This window comes from Monodelphis domestica, chromosome 1 (genome assembly GCF_027887165.1).
Source record: "Monodelphis domestica isolate mMonDom1 chromosome 1, mMonDom1.pri, whole genome shotgun sequence".
Taxonomy (NCBI): domain Eukaryota; kingdom Metazoa; phylum Chordata; class Mammalia; order Didelphimorphia; family Didelphidae; genus Monodelphis; species Monodelphis domestica.
In genome coordinates this window covers 29,020,344-29,039,493 of record NC_077227.1, presented here as the reverse complement: position 1 = coordinate 29,039,493, position 19,150 = coordinate 29,020,344, and the positions used below count along the sequence as shown (strand labels likewise).

The 19,150-nt window shown below is 36.8% G+C and overlaps 2 protein-coding genes across 8 annotated transcripts in view; one reads left to right on the top strand and one right to left on the bottom strand.

Moving 5' to 3' along the window:
* CTNNA3 (catenin alpha 3) overlaps positions 1 to 19,150 on the top strand; it is a 2,164,949-nt gene that overhangs the window by 658,003 nt on the left and 1,487,796 nt on the right. The gene's annotated exons all lie outside the window — the stretch shown is intronic.
* LRRTM3 (leucine rich repeat transmembrane neuronal 3) overlaps positions 365 to 19,150 on the bottom strand; it is a 237,508-nt gene continuing 218,722 nt past the window's right edge. For both annotated transcript variants that reach the window (XM_007478266.3, XM_007478265.3), the window contains one exon: positions 365 to 1,035. In XM_007478266.3, the coding sequence (XP_007478328.1) occupies positions 826 to 1,035 (210 nt within the window). In that variant the 3' untranslated portion in view covers positions 365 to 825. The remainder of the gene's footprint in view (positions 1,036 to 19,150) is intronic.

The window sequence follows — 19,150 nt, the reverse complement described above, 5'->3', positions numbered from 1 at the left end:
ATCCCTCTTTATCATTAACATTTTGCTGCTTAGAAACTAGGCTGTGATTCAAGGCAACAGGAAGTCTGAGAAGAACCATTTAAAAAAAACACCCCTCTGATTTTCATTTGTTAGGGAAAAAGATTATCTCTTGTCATTGAAGAACCTCTCACAAATCTGAACAATTAAACTTCTTTTTCCCCCCTTTTGGTTAATGTATTATTTCTGGAGCGAGTAGATAAAATTCTACACTGTAAGCCTGGTAAGAATAATGTAGGATCTGTTTGCCCAGCACTGAATCCCAGAGTCGAGTTTTCTGGGCCCCAAAGCAGTAACAAAACTGGTCCCTACAAAATGGAGTAACTCGGAAGAACACAGGAAAGAGTCGTTGTTAATTTAAAATTTTAGAAACAGAAATTTGTAAAGCAAAATGTAATTAAATCATGGTACTGTACATACCAATTGCTCTTAATAATTGAAACTTTACAATATGAAAAATACATTAGCTCTGTACAGTTTTTTCTTTTTTCTTTCTTTCTTTTTTTTTCTCTTTTTTTACAGGTAGGTAGGATGAGTTCTGAAAAAAAGATTCTTTTTCCCCCCCAGGGTCATACTCTGTTTAAGTCAAAAAAATACTGCACAACTTAGCTAATTACAAAGTGTCAACTTGAAACAATTCATGTCTTATTTATTTCGGATCTCGCTCTTGGTTCTCGTTTTTGTTTCTGTTTTGCTTATTGGACAAGGGGTTTGGGAATCCATAATAAACAACCAAATCTTCCTCCTTTTCTGTCCTTTTGGGTAACATAGAGTTTGGTGGTGTCCCTCTGCTCCCAAAGAGCTTAATTAAGCCAGCTGTTGAGTGTGTTCACTGATTCGGGCAGCTGTGGTGATTGTGCTCAGATCCAGGTCAGTTTCTAGGTGGGTTTCCATCGCTTCTTCCTGTGCATTCGTTTCAAAGGGCTTATGAGAGAGAAGTTCATGATGCACCCCACAGTAACTGATTGTGGGCTGGTCATATGCGAGAAAAGTTGACACATTCATTGATAAAGGAATCTGGGGAAAAATGAATATGAAGAATAGTCAGTTATGGAAAGAAGGATAACTTCAGGACCTGGGGTTGGTAGCCATGGAAACCCTAGCTAGAATGAGAATTACTGTGGACAATGAACAGCTCAAGGCTTCCCCCTTGGAGTGTTAGAGTACCAAATGCTGCGTGAGCGTCCTCGGCCTCATCTTCTTGGGCCTAGTGATCAAATTTCTAGAATGTGGGAAGAAAGAGCCCAGCGGCTAAGTTTTCAGCCTCTGGGGAAATAGAAAGTAGCAGCCCAGTTTACCAAATGGTACAGAAAACTATAAGCAGCATATGTCTAAAAGAATGGGTGGCAATTCTTTCTGTGGTTAGGAGGAAAATGGACGTTCAGATTTAAAAATAATAGTTAGTCAGGAGTGAACTGTGTTATGGAGATCAGCTGGTGGCCACAGAAGGACGAAGGCTGATCTGGCATTTTCTAATCTCTAACTCTCATATTCCAGAGGATGGGTGATTGTATTTCTTGAAATACTTGCATTTCTTCAATATTCAGGATATTCCTTCTAGTGATATAAATTACAACCCTCCATGTCTACTCAGGCTTTTTGACTTTTGTTAATTGTTTTGTTATTGTTTATGTTATTGTTTATGTAAATTCTTTGCTGGAGATTTGCCCACTATGTTGGGAGTCTTTTTGTCAACACACGCCAATGAAGCATGGGAAATAGTCCATGGCCCATAGGGTAGTCCCTAAAATAATGAAATAATAGTTGGAGTCTGATAGCCCACTTGTAATAAAAGAAGAGTTCAGAGACAACTAAAGGCATGGAATGAGCAGGTTGGGGTAGGTATAAAAAGTACTGGAAGTTCCTCTTCATCTTATTGGGAGGGCATTAGTCATTCAAAGAAAGTTCTTATAATAAGGATTATAAGAGATTCCATTTGTGAACATGTGGTGTGTTTGTAAAGCTCTTATTGACTCAATTTGAAGAGAAAGGAAGAATAACTTAAAAGAAAAAAAACACTAAGAATTAAAAACAGCTCGTGCAATGGAGTCCATTATCAATTTGATTTTTTTTAAACCCTTACCTTCTGTCTTGTAATCAATACAGTGTATTGGTTCCAAGGCAGAAGAGTGGTAAAGGCTAGGCAATGGGGGTTAAGTGACTTGTCCAGGGTCACACAGCTAGGAAGTGTCTGAGGCCAGATTTGAACCCAGGACCTCCCATCTCTAGGCCTGGCTCTCAGACCACTTGAGCCACCCAACTGCCCCCTATCAACATGATTCTTGCTGGAATTTGACCTAATGTGTCATCTCAGGTTCATGATCCATAGACACAACTAGGGCAGGGCAACATGTGGCAATGCTCAAAGGCACTGATGTTTAGAGGGTATTAACAGCACTTCAGTAGTATGGAAACAATTGTGCTTAGTCCTGGGTTAGCAAGAATAAGTTAAAATAGGGATCCATGTAAGTTTTATCCCTATTTTACCCAACCTTCAATAAGCACAATGGCTCCTTAGTATGCTTTTACCTTTCATTTCAGGAAACCTTTCATGTTTATTTTTCTTCTTGTATTCCAGAATTATTATTTATAGCTTTGCTGAAAGTTCATCTCTTCCTCCCTAGCCCTGAGTTCCCTAATATCCTTTTTAATATTAAAGCTATTAAATTGAATTTCAGAGGTTGATTGACTTTATTTTTGTATATCTACTACCTAGCACAGTGTGTGGTACAAACTAATTGCTTAGTAACTATGTCTAGTTGATTAATTGCTTCTCCACATGGGATCTTGTTTAGATGTAGACTAGTCATTCATTACTAGTGATTTGGGTAGCAGGAACATCCAAATTCCTTTTAACCACCAAGATCCTTTATTTTTGCATTAGGCTAAGAGATTAGAATCTGTCCTTTTCTATAGGTGGGATAAAAATGCATCATTAATCTACTTTCCCAACTAATTCCTTACTTTATGTATCTTGCCCTCCTTTTTCTCATCCCTTCGCTTTCCCTAACATGCTTCCATGCTTAGGATTTATTCCTTATTAAGTAGAAATTTAGTTGTGGGGAATGATTTCTTTGTTTCCTTTCCCTGAAATTATTTCCTGCTTCTTGGATGACTCTAAAGCTATGACACATTGATTATGACTGTAAATTTTAGTCCTCACAAGGGAGAAAGATAATCAAATACTTCAAGTGAAACTGTCATAAGCATCCAGTCTTGAATTTAGCCAATTTTTGTTTATTCTAGACATGAGAATAGCCGGGGCACCATTTGGTGACACCATGACTTTTTAACAGTCAAACTTATTGAAGTATAATCAAGAAAATGCTCAAGCAAATTGTATTCTTGCTAAGGCATTTCTGGTGTCTTAATTTAAAAAATGGAAATTTTCACTGGTGCAGCTGGACTAGGACATATGGAGAAAGTGTGAATCATTGCACAAATGAGTTATTGCGAATGAGGAAAGTTAGCTATCTGATGGATCAAAAACTAGATCTGTTATTGATGCTCACAATATTCCCAATTATCACAAGGAAAATGGACTGCTAGAGTGATTTCTAGATCATATTTTTGCATGATTTTTGAAACATATTTTATATTTGTTTCCAGACATTCTACTTTATTGATGGTGAACATTTCCTTATTTGATGTAAATAAATGTTTTACACTAATAAACCTCTGGAATTTCTGTTTTCTTGGAAGATTAAGAATTGTAGAAAATGTGGTTATTCATTTTTAATATGGTTTTGCAATATTTTGGGAGCATGAATTAAGCTTTGGTATCGACCTCAGCTGTCATCTAATCTATTCCTCTATGTTTTATAGATCAGAAAACTGAAGCTCAGAGAACATACAGCTTTTTGTTCAATGATAGAACTAGTAAGTAGCAGTCTAGTAAGCAGATTAACACCCACATCCCTAGACTACAAACCCAGTATGCTAGAGAGTACAGATGTAGGAGACTCTTTTTGAGATGTTGAATTGATTTTGCTGTTATTCAGTCCTTTTCAGCCATGTCTGACTATTTATAATCCCATTTGGTGTTTTCTTGGCTAAGAGAGTAGAGTGGTTTGTCACTTCACAAATGAGGAAACTGAGGCAAATAGAGTTAAGAGACTTGCTCAGGGTCACACAGCTAAGACATATCTGATAAGGTTAGATTTGAATTCAACAAGATGAGTCTTTCTGGCTCCAGGTTGGGCATTCTATCCACTGTGCCACCTAGCAGCTCTGTTGAGTCAGTACTCTGAGTTAAAACCTTAACCCATTCCATATTGACTTTAAGATTACAATAATAGTGATAGCATCACAAGAAATATTTAATGGAGCACTTTTAAGATTTGTAAAACCCTTTAAGTTTACTCTGTATAATCTAAAATGTTAATGATATAATAAAATGAGTGATTACTTATTCATAAAATATGCCTTCCTTTTCTATTGCTATCATCAGCACTTAGGACAGTGCTGTGTACAAAGTAAATGCTTAATGAATGCATTTTCCTTTTATTTATTGAATTATTTCAGTTGATCTTCACAATAACCCGGGGAAGTTGGTGCCATTGTCATACCCATTTTAGTGATGAAGAAATTATATTTAATATCCCAGGATATTCCTCCAAAATCCTGAGGAGTACAATATTGAGGGAGAAACACCACATTTGAAGTCAGATAACTTAAGGTTCAGATGAGAATTTGAGGATCACTAGCTGTGTGACTGGGGCAGCTGGGTGGCACAATGGGCTGGACATGAAATCAAGAAGATTTATCTGCCTGAGTTCAAATACAGTCTCAGACTTATTAGCTGTGTGGCCCTGGGTAAGTCACTTAACCATATTGCCTCAGTTCTTCATATGTAAAATGTAAAAAAAAAAATCTTTTCCAGGAAAATGCGAAATGATGCCATAAAGAATTGGACATGACTGAACAATGACTAAACAAAAGCTGTGTGTGGTCAAGCCATTGAACCTGAGTTTTGTTTTCATCATCTTTAACCTGAGATTCTAATTTTTGATTAGACTCTCACAGGCAAATGATATTCTATTATATAAATGTGAATCATATTGGGGGGGCACATGTCAATATTTTAATTTTGAATGAGTGAATTTCAGAAATTGCTTGAATGGAAATGTGACCCTTCTATACAAATTACCTATCATACAACTTTTATCATATGTGGCTTTTTTATCTTTGATTGTTTTTCATCTTCTTCATCATGCCAACCCCTTTCTGTGAGAGGCCACTATAGTTGTGACATTACCCAAGGTTTTTTTGCCACTCCCTAGAAGCCAGGGAAATTCTCAGGGAGAAGCATTGTCCATTCTAGTCACAAAAGCATGAACCACTTATTTTGCTAAGTGATCAGTTTTTGTTGTGACCCAATCTGAGCATCATCCATTACTTAGGGGAAATCATCATGAAAGGCAAATGCTCCGGAGTGTGGGAGAACAAAATTGATGCTATTCTAATGGCCCTGGTTTTCAAGAATAATAGTATTCACTGACATATCTCTAATACTTTTACATTTCATATAAATAATTGAAATGAACAGGATAACTTCTAGCATATATACACAGAAAAAAGAGAGAGATTGAGTGCCTGAACCTGTGAAATGTGGAAATATTTACTTATACAGATCTGCTAAAACTTACAGGCTTAGAGAAGTGCCTAGAGTTTGAGTGACTAACCCAAAGTCACACAGTTGAGAAAGTAAAGATCTGTGTTTTGTAGACCTTGTTTGAAATGAGCCTCAGATGCTGTCAGAGCTTTATGATCCTGGGCTGAATTTTTATTTGCTTTTTTTCCTTAGCTATAAAAAGGGAAAAATAATAGCACTAATTTTAGAGAGTTGTTACTCAGATCAAATGAGATGATATATGTAAAGTGCTTTGTGAGCTATCAATGGTAGATTATCATTATTCATTTTTTATGTGTCAGAGGTAGGACCTGAACTCAGGACTCAGTTTTACCTGACTCTATGGCTATTTCCTATATATATAGAAACTTCTGGGGGAGGGAGCCCCATTATGAAAACTGTCCACCAACATAGATTACAACCCTTCAAAATGTTAGTATATTAATCTCAAGAAGGTTTCTGAGGCAAGTAGAGCAACTTATCCAGATTGACATATTAACTTTCAGAGGTATGATTTGAATTAAGATTTTCTGACCTTCACTCATCAAGCATTTATTAAGGACATACATTAAGAACAAGGAAACATGTTGAGTACTTAGGACACACACACACACACACACACACACACACACACACACACAAATGCACAAAGAAGGAAAGAATCCAAGCTTTCAGGCAACTAACATTCTATGTGGATGGAAGGGAGAGAGAACAGGTACACAGATAGGTAAATACTAATATTTCCATTTTGTTTATTTCTATTCTACTTAAGAAATATTTCTTAAGTAAATTTAATATAATTTCTTAGGAGGAGGGTCACTGACAGCTTGGGTGGAGGAAGAGAGATCAGGGAAGCTTCCACGAAGAAGATGAACTTTGAAGGAACTTAGGGAATTAGAACTGCTAGAAGTGAAGAGGGTCACCCTGATCAGTCCACACCTGTGTAGAAGATTAGCTGAGGGAGAGGGGATGTTGTGTACATGGAAGAGGAACAAAGCCAACCCTGGATCAATTATGCCACAATAATCTCTATGTAGGAGTAGTGCAATAAATATCCAGAAACACAGAAGAGGGTCTTGGCCCTAGACTCAGTAAGGCTTGAGTTGAAATTCTGTTCTCAGTCACTAAGTAGCTGTGTGACCTTGGATAAGTCACTTAAGTGTTTTTATGCCTCACCTGCCTAATCTGTAAACCGGAGATGATCATAGCACCTACCTCATGAAGCTATTGTCAGAATCTAATATAGATCATTTATTTTGCAAATAAAAAAACTGTGTAAATGTTAGCTATCATTTATATAATATGTAATATTATGTACATAATATTATGTATACTATATATAATATATATTATATAAATATATGTGTAGGCACATGTTTGTGTGTATAGATGTGTATGTGTATATATATATATATATATATATATATATATATATATATATATATATATACTTAAACACATGAGGTGGTACAGTGAAAATCACTGGGAATGGAGTGTCGCCCTGAATTCATATCCAGTGTCAAACATTCACTGACTCTGTGACCCTGGGCAAGTCATTTCACCCTGTTGATGTCAGTTTCCTTATCTGTAAAATGAGCTGGAGAAGGAAATGGTGAAACCATTCTCGAACCTTTGCCAAGAAAGTCCAAAATGGGGCCATGAAGAGTTGGTCAAGAATAAAATCGACTGAACAACTACAATACCAATACCTAAACCTACACATATATACTTTCTCTTATTTTTAGTGCTCCAAGAAGAAACAATTCCATAAATCAGACCTTTTGGGAGAGACCTATTTGAAGTCAAGTCAAATCTGTCAAGCTGTCTCGAGGATCAGATATAACTTGACAAGGCTAAAATCATAGTGTAAAAAGTCTGGATTTTTTTCCCTAAAGAAATACAAAGCCTCAGGGCAATGTATATTTACTAAATAAGTGTTATTTACATAAAGAGGCTTTTAAAAATAACAGTCACCGAAAATACTCGTGTTGGTTTTCTCTTGGTAGTTTGCCTACTGTGTTCTTTATAAACATAATCCAGGAAAAAGAAACTTTTTTGAGGCAAGAAATGGATTGTCTGCTATTATTTATTGTTGACTCCATTATAGAAGGTAATAACTTAAGGGTCCTTTCCTCTCCCCCTCCCATTACCGGTTGCTTCTAAATGAAAGAATCTAAACTGCTGCTCTGGGCTCTAAGTAGTTTAAGATAAAGATTTCCTTAATTTCTGAATACAGCTTTCTCTATTGTGTGGCACCATTCATTGGTCTTTATTACATTATTTTCACCCATTGCCTGCGGAGCTTTTCATCTCCGATTATTTTTACTCATTAACATATTAAACCAAGAAAAGCAGGTGTTGCTTTCATCGCAACAGTTGTACAGTGAGTACAATTTTCTCTAAATTAGCCCAAATTGGATATATTATGGATACATGCTATAACACATACTTTTGGGGGGGGTCCTCCTAGTTCTAGTACTATATTTGAATGAGATTTCTGGGTACACCCCACGATAATTCCCCAAGGAGCATAGGGCCCTTCAATTTTGTTTTATGGATCATGACATTCTACTGAGATTCGGTATTCATTCAACAAGCACTTTTAATGGCCTACTGTGTGCCAGGTAGCTTATTATAGTTTATAGAGAGCAGCTTCAGAGGGAGGCAGACTCATTTTCATACATACTGCTGTTTAGAGCCAAATCACCCTCTTTAGTATTTCTAGGAAGCTCTTTATGCCTATAAGTAATAAAATGGTTGCTAAAGATTGATAAAACTGGAAGGGATCTTAGAGACAGCTAGTCTAATCTTCTCATTTTATAGATGAGGAAACTGAGGTCCAGGGATATGATGTGTCATTCTCTGGCTGATACAGGCTAGTAAACATTTCAGGCAGAATTTGAATCTGAATCCTCTGAGAAATGGGACCTGGTTGGGCATGGAGTGGTACCAGGAAGTTTCTTGGGAAGGAGAGAAGACAATTTTGAGTGAGGATACTAGGGATTTTATGGAGGGAAGAGACAGGTCCTTGGCTACCCTCCCAGTGCAAAGTACAGAGGTCTGCACATAGAAGGTACATAGCAAATGTTCATTGACCTACTGGTTATTTGTGATTAAGTTAGAGTTCTGAACTCTTTCCATGGCAGGACAGTGCTTAAATATCTTGTTCCTCTTTCTGCTGTAGTATCCCTCAGGTACATTAATAAAATAATTGTTGTTGGTCATTTTAGTGTTGTCTGAGTCTTTGGAATCCCTTTTGGGGTTTTCGTGACAAAGATACTGGAGTGATTTGTCATTTTCTTCTACAGCTCACTTCAAAGATGAGGAAAATGAGGCAGACAGGATTAAGTGACTTACCCAAGGTCACATAGCTAATACATATCTGAGGCAGGAGTTGAACTCATCCTGATCCCCAGATCCCCAGAACTCTATCTATTGCATCACTTAGCTTTGCAGCATAAAATATATAAATCTTTTTTAAGTAAGTAATTTTTTTACTTTATTTTTGGAAAGAGAATACTTTTTAATGACTGCATCCCTATGTGATGATGAGAAGACAGGATTAGAACTCAGGAGGAAGCACAGGGCAGGCAAAATCCTCTAGGATCTTTACTTCATGGGCCTGAGTCTGATAAATCCTCTCTAGGTCTCAGCTTTTGTAATATATATATATATATATATTATATTATATATTATTATTATATTATATATTATATATATATATATTATATTATATATATAATAATATATATTTTTTAATATATAAAATGAATGATGTAGACTGAACCTCTTGTTTCCTTTTAGCTCTAAATGTATGACCTAGTAATGCAGGATCAAATAGGCAGGGTCCTCTACTTTTTTATTTTCAGTTTCCACACCTGTGAAATAGGTATAATTTTACTTGTAGTTGCATTTCTCATGATTCTGGTTCTGCGAATTGTAAAGCAGAGTAGAGAGACTTTGTGAGCTGTTATTATGAACTCTATTTTTATAAGTAGGAAGATTCAATCTAGTGTCTTTCCTGATGCTCCAATTATTAGTAGGAAAGCTAGATCACAAATTGGATAGATCACTGAGTCTGAAGTCAGGAAGATGTCTTCCTGAGTTCAAATCCAGCTTCAGCCACTTAGCTGTGTGACTCTGGGCAACTCACTTAATCCAGTCTGTCTCTATTTCCTCATCTGTAAAATAAGCTGGAAAAGGAAGTAGCAAAACCATTCCAGTATTTCTGCCAAAAAAAGAAAATCTCAAATGCAGTCACAGAGTCAGATATGACTGAAAATGACTGAACAATGATTGTTTCAGTGCTCTGTTTCCCTTGAAATTCCTTTGCAGAAGACTTTCTATATACTCAATCTTGTCTATCTTCCTTTCCCTTGGAGTATATAAATTCCTTGAGGACAGGGGATATTTGGGTTTTGTCCTTGTCCTTCATACCTGGTCCATACAGTAGGTACTTAAGAACTATTTGTTTAAATGGATGGGTATCATTTATGTATTTGGGCTCATTTGATGGCAGCATTTGTTTTGTCCTACCAAATGAAGCAAAGGGCTCTTTGGACACAGAGTGCTTATTTCTAAGGAATCCAAGGTATTTTCCAGTGAAGGAAAATATTGATCCCCTTTGCTCCCACCCCATTCCATGACATCCATCATTAGTTGTTCCTTGAGTATTAGTATTCAGAGATGATGTTAATTTAAAGTTGATGTTAATCATTATTAGTTGAAAATTTGGCTGATGTAAATATTTGGCTGAAGCAGTACTATGTACCCAACTTGCCCATATGAAGAATGAAAAAAAAAAGATAATTCCAGGATTGGTACAAATTAAACCTAAAGCCAGAAAATGAGAGTGTATCATGGAAGGTCTATGTCAACAGCACCCACATCTGGTTCAAGGTCCAAGACACAAATATGGGACAAGGACAGCAAAGACAGACAGGCAACATGCTACACAATTATCTACTTAAAGATCAACTCTGCTGCCAGGAAACACTAAATGGCTGTGGGAACAGAAGGTCTAAGTTCAAATTCCAACACAGATGTTCACTACCTGAATATCCTTGGGAAAGTCACAGCTTCCTTATCTGTAAAACTGGGAGGTTGTGGGGGCAGCTGGGTAGGTCAGTGGATTAAGAGTCAGCCCTAGAGATGGGAGGTCCTAGGTTCAAATCTGGCCTCAGCCACTTCCTAGCTGTGTGACCCTGGGCAAGTCACTTGACCCCCATTGCCTAGCCCTTACCACTCTTCTGCCTTGGAGCCAATACACAGTATTGACTCCAAGACAAAAGGTAAGGGTTTAAAAAAAACTGGGAGGTTGTACTATTGGAGTAGGTGGCCACTAAGGGTCCTTCAATTTCTTAAACTGTTATCCTAGCCACTATTATAGCTTCATGTATTGTATAGTTGGAGTTATCCAATGGAGTATGTGTTTATATGTGAGTGGGTAGATAGGAATCATAGTAGCTAGAATTTATATTTACATAGCACTTTAAGATCTGCAGGGTGTGATATTATAGATATCTGTCTATCTATCTATCCTTTGATCTTCTCAATTCTAGAAGTATTTATCACCATTTAGTAGATGAGGAAACTGAGGCAAATAAAGGCTAAGGGATTTGTCCAGAGTTACCCAACTAGATCCTGAGTTAGGGTTTGAATTCAAATCTTCTTAAGTCCTCAAGATGCTTTCTATCTACTAGTGCCACCTAAATTTCCATACCCACTCTCCTAATGTCTTCAGTTCTTGCACTCATTTTTGTGCCCTATTCCTTAGATTTTATATGGGTGCTATTGATATGGACCCACACATATACACTCATTCCTTGGCTCTGGGTCTGTTCACATCACTCCTTGAACTTCCTGTTCCCCACCCATGTTGAGGCTTTGGACATTTAGTACTCTGATATTGAGAGATTTCCATCTGTCAAGTCACCACTATTATCCTCTGTAAAATGCTATATATATCCATATGTCAGGAAGCAGCTGGAAGTACAGTGGATAGAATGCTATAAATGGAATCAGGAATATCTGAGTTCAAGTTTGACTTTAGACACATTAGCTGTGTGACCCTGGGAAAGTAAATTAATTAACCTCTGCTTGCCTCAGTTTCCTCAATGGTAAAATGGATGGAGGTAATAACAGTAGCTAGCTTTTAGGGTTATTTGAGGATCAAATAAAATGATACTTGTAAAAGAAAACTGCTTAAAATAGTTTCTGGCATGCATATAGTAGGTGCTTAAGAAATGCCTATACCCTTCTTCCCTTCTTTATATGGATCACTACCAGAATTAAATGCACTATAAATCTTCCTAGATGAATGAAAGTTAAGGATCCCTGTCTCCAAATCAGCTTTACTTCTCATTTAAACTCCCATTTCCTTTTCTAATTTCAATTTTATTTTAAGTTTTACCTTCCCACCTTCCCTTCTCCCCTTCACCCAGCCAGAGAAGGCAAGAAAAGCAAAACTTATTTCTGTCTCTGTCTCTCTTCTTCTCTCTCCCTTCATATATGTACATATTTATTTTGTATGACTATATTAGTGTTTATAGTCATGCAAAATAAATTCCTGCACTAGCCATGCCTTCCACCTCTCAAAAAAATCAAGAAAGGAAAATATTCTTCAGTCTGTTCTCTAAGTTCATCAGTTCTCTATTTGGAGATAGATGGCATGTTTCATCATGAATATCTCAGAATTGTGTTTGGTTGTTGATTATGTTGGTCAGAGTTCCCAAATCTTTCAAAGTTGATCATATTTATAATATTACCAACTTCCACTTCCTAAAGGAAGTTTTTACTTTTGGGTGACATATAAAATGGCTCCAAACTCATGAGAGAGAGAGAGAGAGAGAGAGAGAGAGAGAGAGAGAGAGAGAGAGAGAGAGAGAGAGAGAGAGAGAGAGAGACTTAGTCATACTTGAATGAACTTTTTTTAACTAAGGAATCCTGGTGGCTGCACACACTTTTTGTACTTCTCACCCCTAAACTCTGTTCATAATACACTTCATTACAACTGGCTAGGGGCAAGTTTTCAAATATACCAACTCCCCCAGTTGCCAGCATCAGGATCAACCCCTGACATTGCTTTATAGCCTGGAGTTAGGAGGTAGTCACCAATTACAGGCACCTGAGAGCCCCTTTCACCTCCTCACACAGCAGTATGCCTTGCAAGTTGGGCACCCTGAGTTGAATGCTTTTTGGATCCCATACTGTTGACCTCAACTCTGAAAACATGCTGATTATCAGACTTGCCCTGGCTAGAGAAACCCAAGCAGTTAGACTTCACAGCATGTCTAGGGCTTCCTTTTTAATATAGCTGTAACCTGGTTCCTGAAAACTGTCTCATCTTCCTAGTATACTGTTTTGTAGTACCTGGCCATGGCTTAAACTTTGAACTGATCCTGCTTTTCCCATTGGTTTCTCCAGGAATGAATCTATAAGTTGTAGAAAAGACTGACTACATTTGGGTGGGATAGGCTATAAAAGCTTGGCCTTTGAGGGCTTTTTACCTCCTCATGTTGTCTTGTTATCAGAGTTGCAGCACAGAGGAAAAGCAGTAAAACAGTGTCATGGGACAAGTACCTTGGACAGAGTCCTCAATGTAAAGTTTTGGCTAGGCCAAAATGTTGGTTTTCATGGAGTTAAGATTATAATTAGGGGTTTTTGGTGATTTTACAGGTGGGTATCATGCTGATTTAGAGAATTCCAGAGATGATTCTAATAAAATTATGTATAATTTATAATTTTTATAATAGTTGTTAGCGGCATTTACTTATGGAGAGACGAGTGGGACTAGCCAAGTCCACAAGTATTAATTTAAGTGTACTAGGCCTACATTTGAGAGAATGACTTTTGCCTTGCTATTTACTCACTGTTTAACCTTTCACAAGTTACTGTCACCTTAGTGGGCCTGACTTTACTCACCTGTAAATGTTGGAGTTAGACTAGATGACCTTGAATGTCCCTTCCAGCCTGAGACTGTTGATCTTATAATGATTCTTTATATCCTTTCTCTTAGGATGGACAGACCATTGTATCAAGGCATTCTGGTATTGTCACATAAAATTTAAGCTTTTATTGTTAGGATTTACTGGAGACTGTTAGTAGATGTTGAGAAAGTAACTCATTGCTTACTTTTATAGACTCTTCAGAGTTTATAGGGTTGGCACTCAGCACATATTTGATTTATTTCTTTAAATAGCATTCTAGGCTGAAAACTCTTTAGGATACTAGCTGTTAATTGGTGTGAGTATACCAGAACGCTGGCTCATTAATTTCCATTACCTTGAATCACAGAATCAGATAATCTCTGATTTGGAAAGCCATCGCTGAGAGGCCCCTTGCCCCTACTAATAATTTCTTTCTAAAACAATTTCCCAGAGTCCTTAATTAAATGAAGTAAGCTTGATGCTATTTTGAAACAAATGAACAAAAGGTAAGGGTGGGGGAGGGAGATAGTTTTAAATTATAAGATTTAGAATAGAAAGAAACTTTAAGGTTCAACAGCTTTGTCAGGAAGGAATAAGGAAACAGACCCAAAAAAAGGATATGAGTTGCCTACATTCACACAAGTGGTAAATAGAAGGACTAGATTCAAGGGCAGGTTTTCTCAAAATAGTTTTCTGCTGTTGTTTCTGGTTCTTCCCTGGGGGAATTTTACAAATCAAAATTACTCTTTAATAGGATACACCTTTCAAATACTTGAAGGTAGCTATCTTGAATCCCTGGCCCAAGTCTTCTTTTCTTCAGTCTAGACATCCTCTTATCCTTTGACTTTGACCTAACCAATGAGGTCCTTCACCAATCTAATAATGACCATACTTTAGAAGTTCTATAGCATATCTATTTCCTTCCTATAATGTGGAAGCTAGAATTGGTCATAATACTCTATATTCAGTCTGACCATACCAAGGTACAATAGGATAATCACCTCCCTTCAATTCTTCCCTTCTGAATATAGCCAAAGATAGCATTACTTTTTGGTTGCCCAGTCATACTGTTGACTCAGGTTGATCTTTCAGTCACTAAAATGGTCAAATCCTTTTCAGATGAACTGTCTTCCCTAACCATGTATATTCTTTGTGTAATTGGGGGGAGAAGTGGTTCTTAATCCAAGTATGATATTGTTATGTTGTTAATCTTGACCAGAGTTTTAGCCCTTTGGATATTTTTGAACCCTGACTTTGTCATTCACCATTTTACTTCTCCTTCCTAGCTTTGTGTCATCTATAGAATTATACTCTCAGTCATGAAGAGAGGAAATTGCCTTCTAAAAATAAATGACTCTCTTGTCTTGGTTTAAAGAAATGTACTGAGCTTAGTTCAATGGCACATAGCCAATTGTAGCTGTATTTCTTGCAAAGTTAAGTGTTTCTGTTGTCACCACTGATCACTTATTATATATGTCCAACTGTTCAACTTTTCTGGAACCCAGACAAGGACCAGACAAGTAGGACTGAGCTTCTTAAAGTACTCATGTAAGTTATAGTTATCTTCCTTCCAGTCTGATGAAACAGTATTATTTCAAGTGATCTATCAGTGGTATACATAGGCAATAAAATCAATAAACATCTATTAAGTACCCACTATGCATGAGGTACTGTGCCAAGTGTGAAGGACACAAATACAAAGTATATAGTTTTAGTCTCATCATCTTTAGATAACAGGATCATTAGATAACAGAAGGTATAGGCAAGTCACAAGCCCTTATTTCTTCTGGTACTCCTGATACTCTAACTCTAGAAGGGGTTTTCATCAAATAGCTTGATAATTTGGATGCTCCCTCCATGCAGTTAAATTCAGCTACAATGTTCATGGTACTGTTTGAAGTACAAGTGATAAAGATAAAAACTTCATCTGTTCTCAAGGTTCTTACATTCTAATGGATGACAGAATGGGATCTGCCTTCATTAGATGAACCATTTCAGTCAATAGTCATTTATTAAGCACCAACTGTATGCCATATTGAGTAGCTAGGTGGTGTAGTGGACAGAGGGCTGGGCCTGGAGTCAGGAAGGGAGACTCATCTTCCTGAGTTCAAATTTGTCCTTGGAAATTTACCAGTTGTTTTATCTTGGGTAAATAACTTAATCCTATTTGCCTCAATTTCCTCATCTGTAAAATGTTCTGAAGAAAAGAATGGTAAAACATTCTAGTATCTTTGCCAAGAAATTCCCCACAGACTTATGAGAAAGAACACTCCCCACATCTAGAGAAAGAACTGTGGGAGTAGAAACATAGAAGAAAAAACATTTCCTTGATTGCATGGTTCTATGGAGATGTGATTGGAGCTGAAAACTAAATGATCACCCTTTTGCAAATATTAATAATATGGAAATAGGTCTTGATCAATAATATATGTAAAACCCAGTTGAGTAACTCCTTGGCTATGGGAAGAGTCAGGGATGAGGGGAGGAAAAGAATACAAATCATGTAACCATGGAAAAATATTCTAAATTAATTAATTAAATAAATATTTTTTTAAAAAAGAAATTCCCCACAGAGTCAGACATGACTAAAATGACTGAACAACAACAAATGTGCAAGATGCTATGATAAATGTTGAGGATTCAAAATCAGACTTCTTTAGGGAAGACAACAGGCAAACAGATATTTATGAATAATTTATATACAGGAAAAGTTAAATAATTAAAAAAATGTAAGGTACTAGAATTAAGAATTAAGAGTAGTATAGAAAGGCTTTCTGTAGAAGATGGGATTTGAGTTTGGATTTGGAGGAAGTCAAGAAGTAGAAATGAAGAAGGAAAACATTCCAGGCATGGAGGTTAGTCAGAGAAAATGACTGATTGTCTTGTTAGAGTGACAGCAAGGAGGCTAGTATTACTGGATTAAGAGTAAGGGTAGAGCTGGGGAGTAAGGTGTAAGAAGTCTGATGAATTTAGTTTTGCTAAATTCAATCAAGAACCTGTATTATGAGCTTACTATGTTTCAAAGTATTGTGTTCAAATTTGGGAATACAAAAACAAATCAAAATAGTCCCTATACTCAAGGAGGTTATAGTCAATTTGGGCACTGATACAGAATTGGAGAAGTGCATTTCATACTTGGGGAAAACCTGTACAAATGGACAGAGGCCAGAGTTGAAAAGTCATCTCAAGGGAAGTAGCCAGTAGGCTAGGTTAGGATGGAGAGAGGTAAAAGGGGAATCCCATAAACTGATATTAGGGTCCAGGACACAAAAGGGGTTAAAAATCCTTAATCTCTCATAATCAGAATGAGCTCTGTGACTTCTCCAAAGTCACATGGCTAATAAATTAAAATGTCACTTAAGTCCTTTTGACAAAATCTAGGACTTTCTTCACTCATAGTCATTCTGTGCCATTTTGTGATACTGGATCAGAACCTTAATGGAATAACCCAAGCTCTATCCAGTGGTTTCAGGACAGTTACTTTTCTTGTTGGTTCCTTAATTTCTTGATCCTAGAAAATGACATCTATGATTTATTTTGAATTGAAAGTCTGAGCCCCATATCCTGACACATATAGTATTATACTATAAACCTATTTATCATTTAATAAATATTAATATAATGTTTATTTCTTATATATATAGTATATATGCACACATATATTTATATATTTAAAGGCATAGTCCTAGTCATTGGGGATACAAAAGCAAAAACAAAACCCAACAACCACCAGATGCTGCACTCAAGGACCTTACATTCTATTGGGTGAAAACAAGGTATATATGAAAACTAAATAAAAAAAAATATATACACAAAGTAGACACAAAATAATTTCCTATTTGAGGATACCAGCAACTGGAAGGATCGATATTGACTTCCTGTAGTAAGTGGATTAGTTTACAGTAGAATGTAAATTTTCTGTATAAGTAGGGATCATTCTTTGTTCTTGTATCCTCAGCTTTCCTGGCATTGACTTAAAAAGTTGGTAGGAGACATAGCCTAAATAATGAAGGAAGCCAGTGATTTGAGGAGTTAGTACATTTGCAGCAGTGTTGTATGCAAAGATCCAGAGTGCAGTTAAAATATCGGATACTTGAATGAATCTTCCTAAGACAGCTTCTCCTTATATTGGTTTGATACTCAGGCCTCTAGATTTCAATGGACACCTGAATTTTTGTTGATTGTTGCAAAGGAAGATGACACCAATGAAAATAAGATAAAAAAGAAAAAAATTAAAAGTATGAACGAGAGTATCTTCAAAGCCTAATACTGGCTCCTTTTTCCTCAGGGTATTTTCATTGTTTCCTTTAGCTATTTATATTCTGCTTGCCCTAAACAAACTCAGTATGCAGAAATTATAGAAGGACAACTTTATCCCTAATATAAGAAGCACTTCCTAACAATGAGAGATAGCAATAACTGTAGTGGGCTGCCTTGAGAACTAATAAGTTACTTCACTGCAATTCAAGCAGAGGATGATCACTTGGTCTATTAAAATAAAAATGAGATTCTCTTTCAGGTATAGCTTGGACAGGATAACTATTGAGCTCCCTTCCAACTGAGAAATGTTTCTTTGATAATAATCCAAGCTATCCATGTTGGGGTCTCATAAAAAAATCTTTAAATCTAAAAGAACACTGAAATAAACCAATAACCAACCACAGAAACCATTCTTTCAATTTGAAAATTTCCTTTCAATGATTTCCATCTTTGTTAATAGCCTCCAATCCATTTTGCACCCAAATTTCCCAAGCTCTCCTGTTCTTCTTTGGTCCTTAGCCTCCTATGATCTCCAAGACTATGACTTGTGCCTGCCCTAACTCCATGTCCCATAATGTCCCCTCTCCTCTTGCCTCTCCCGTGATGCTCTCTATTTTATTATTGACACACTGGAGGAAAGCTATGTTTTCACGTTCTGAAGACAAGAGAAGGTTCCCCTTAGCTGTGTTCATTTACATGCAAATCTATTTGTATGGCTCCAGGCTGGTGAAATCTGTAAAACTGCCAGGTAGAGCACAAGAGCCCAAGTGGAGATCAGGGCCCAAGGGCCCCACTAATCTTGATGTTGGACTTCCAAATCTGTTTCTTCCCACTGTGATGCCAAAGAGGTTGCAGTTGGTAATCAGTGTGTAAAATCTTACTCTGCTTTGTATGGTGGGCAGGGTGACATGCAAAGAACCCCATTATAATAATATAAAGGGTGATTTTTATTTTGTTTCCTGTAGGATTCCAAGAAAGGAATTTGAAATGTTATTTGAACTTGTTGGAACTGTGAGAGCTTGAATTGGCTTTGATTTTTCTTGAGAGCAGAGATCTTCTTTAGCTTTTTTTTTTACTTTTGCTATCCCAAGTACTCAGCATAGCATTTGGTACATAGTAGGTGTTTAATAAATGTTTTTCAATTAGAACCCTCTGGCATATGTGATGAACTGAATGAATGAATGAATGAAATAGCATTATCAAACACTTACTAAGTACAAAAGGACTATGTTAATAACTGGTAACAGGAATGTCCAATTAAAGAGAGGGGGTGCAGCAAGAATCCCATGCCCAGTTGGCCATTTCTTCTGGC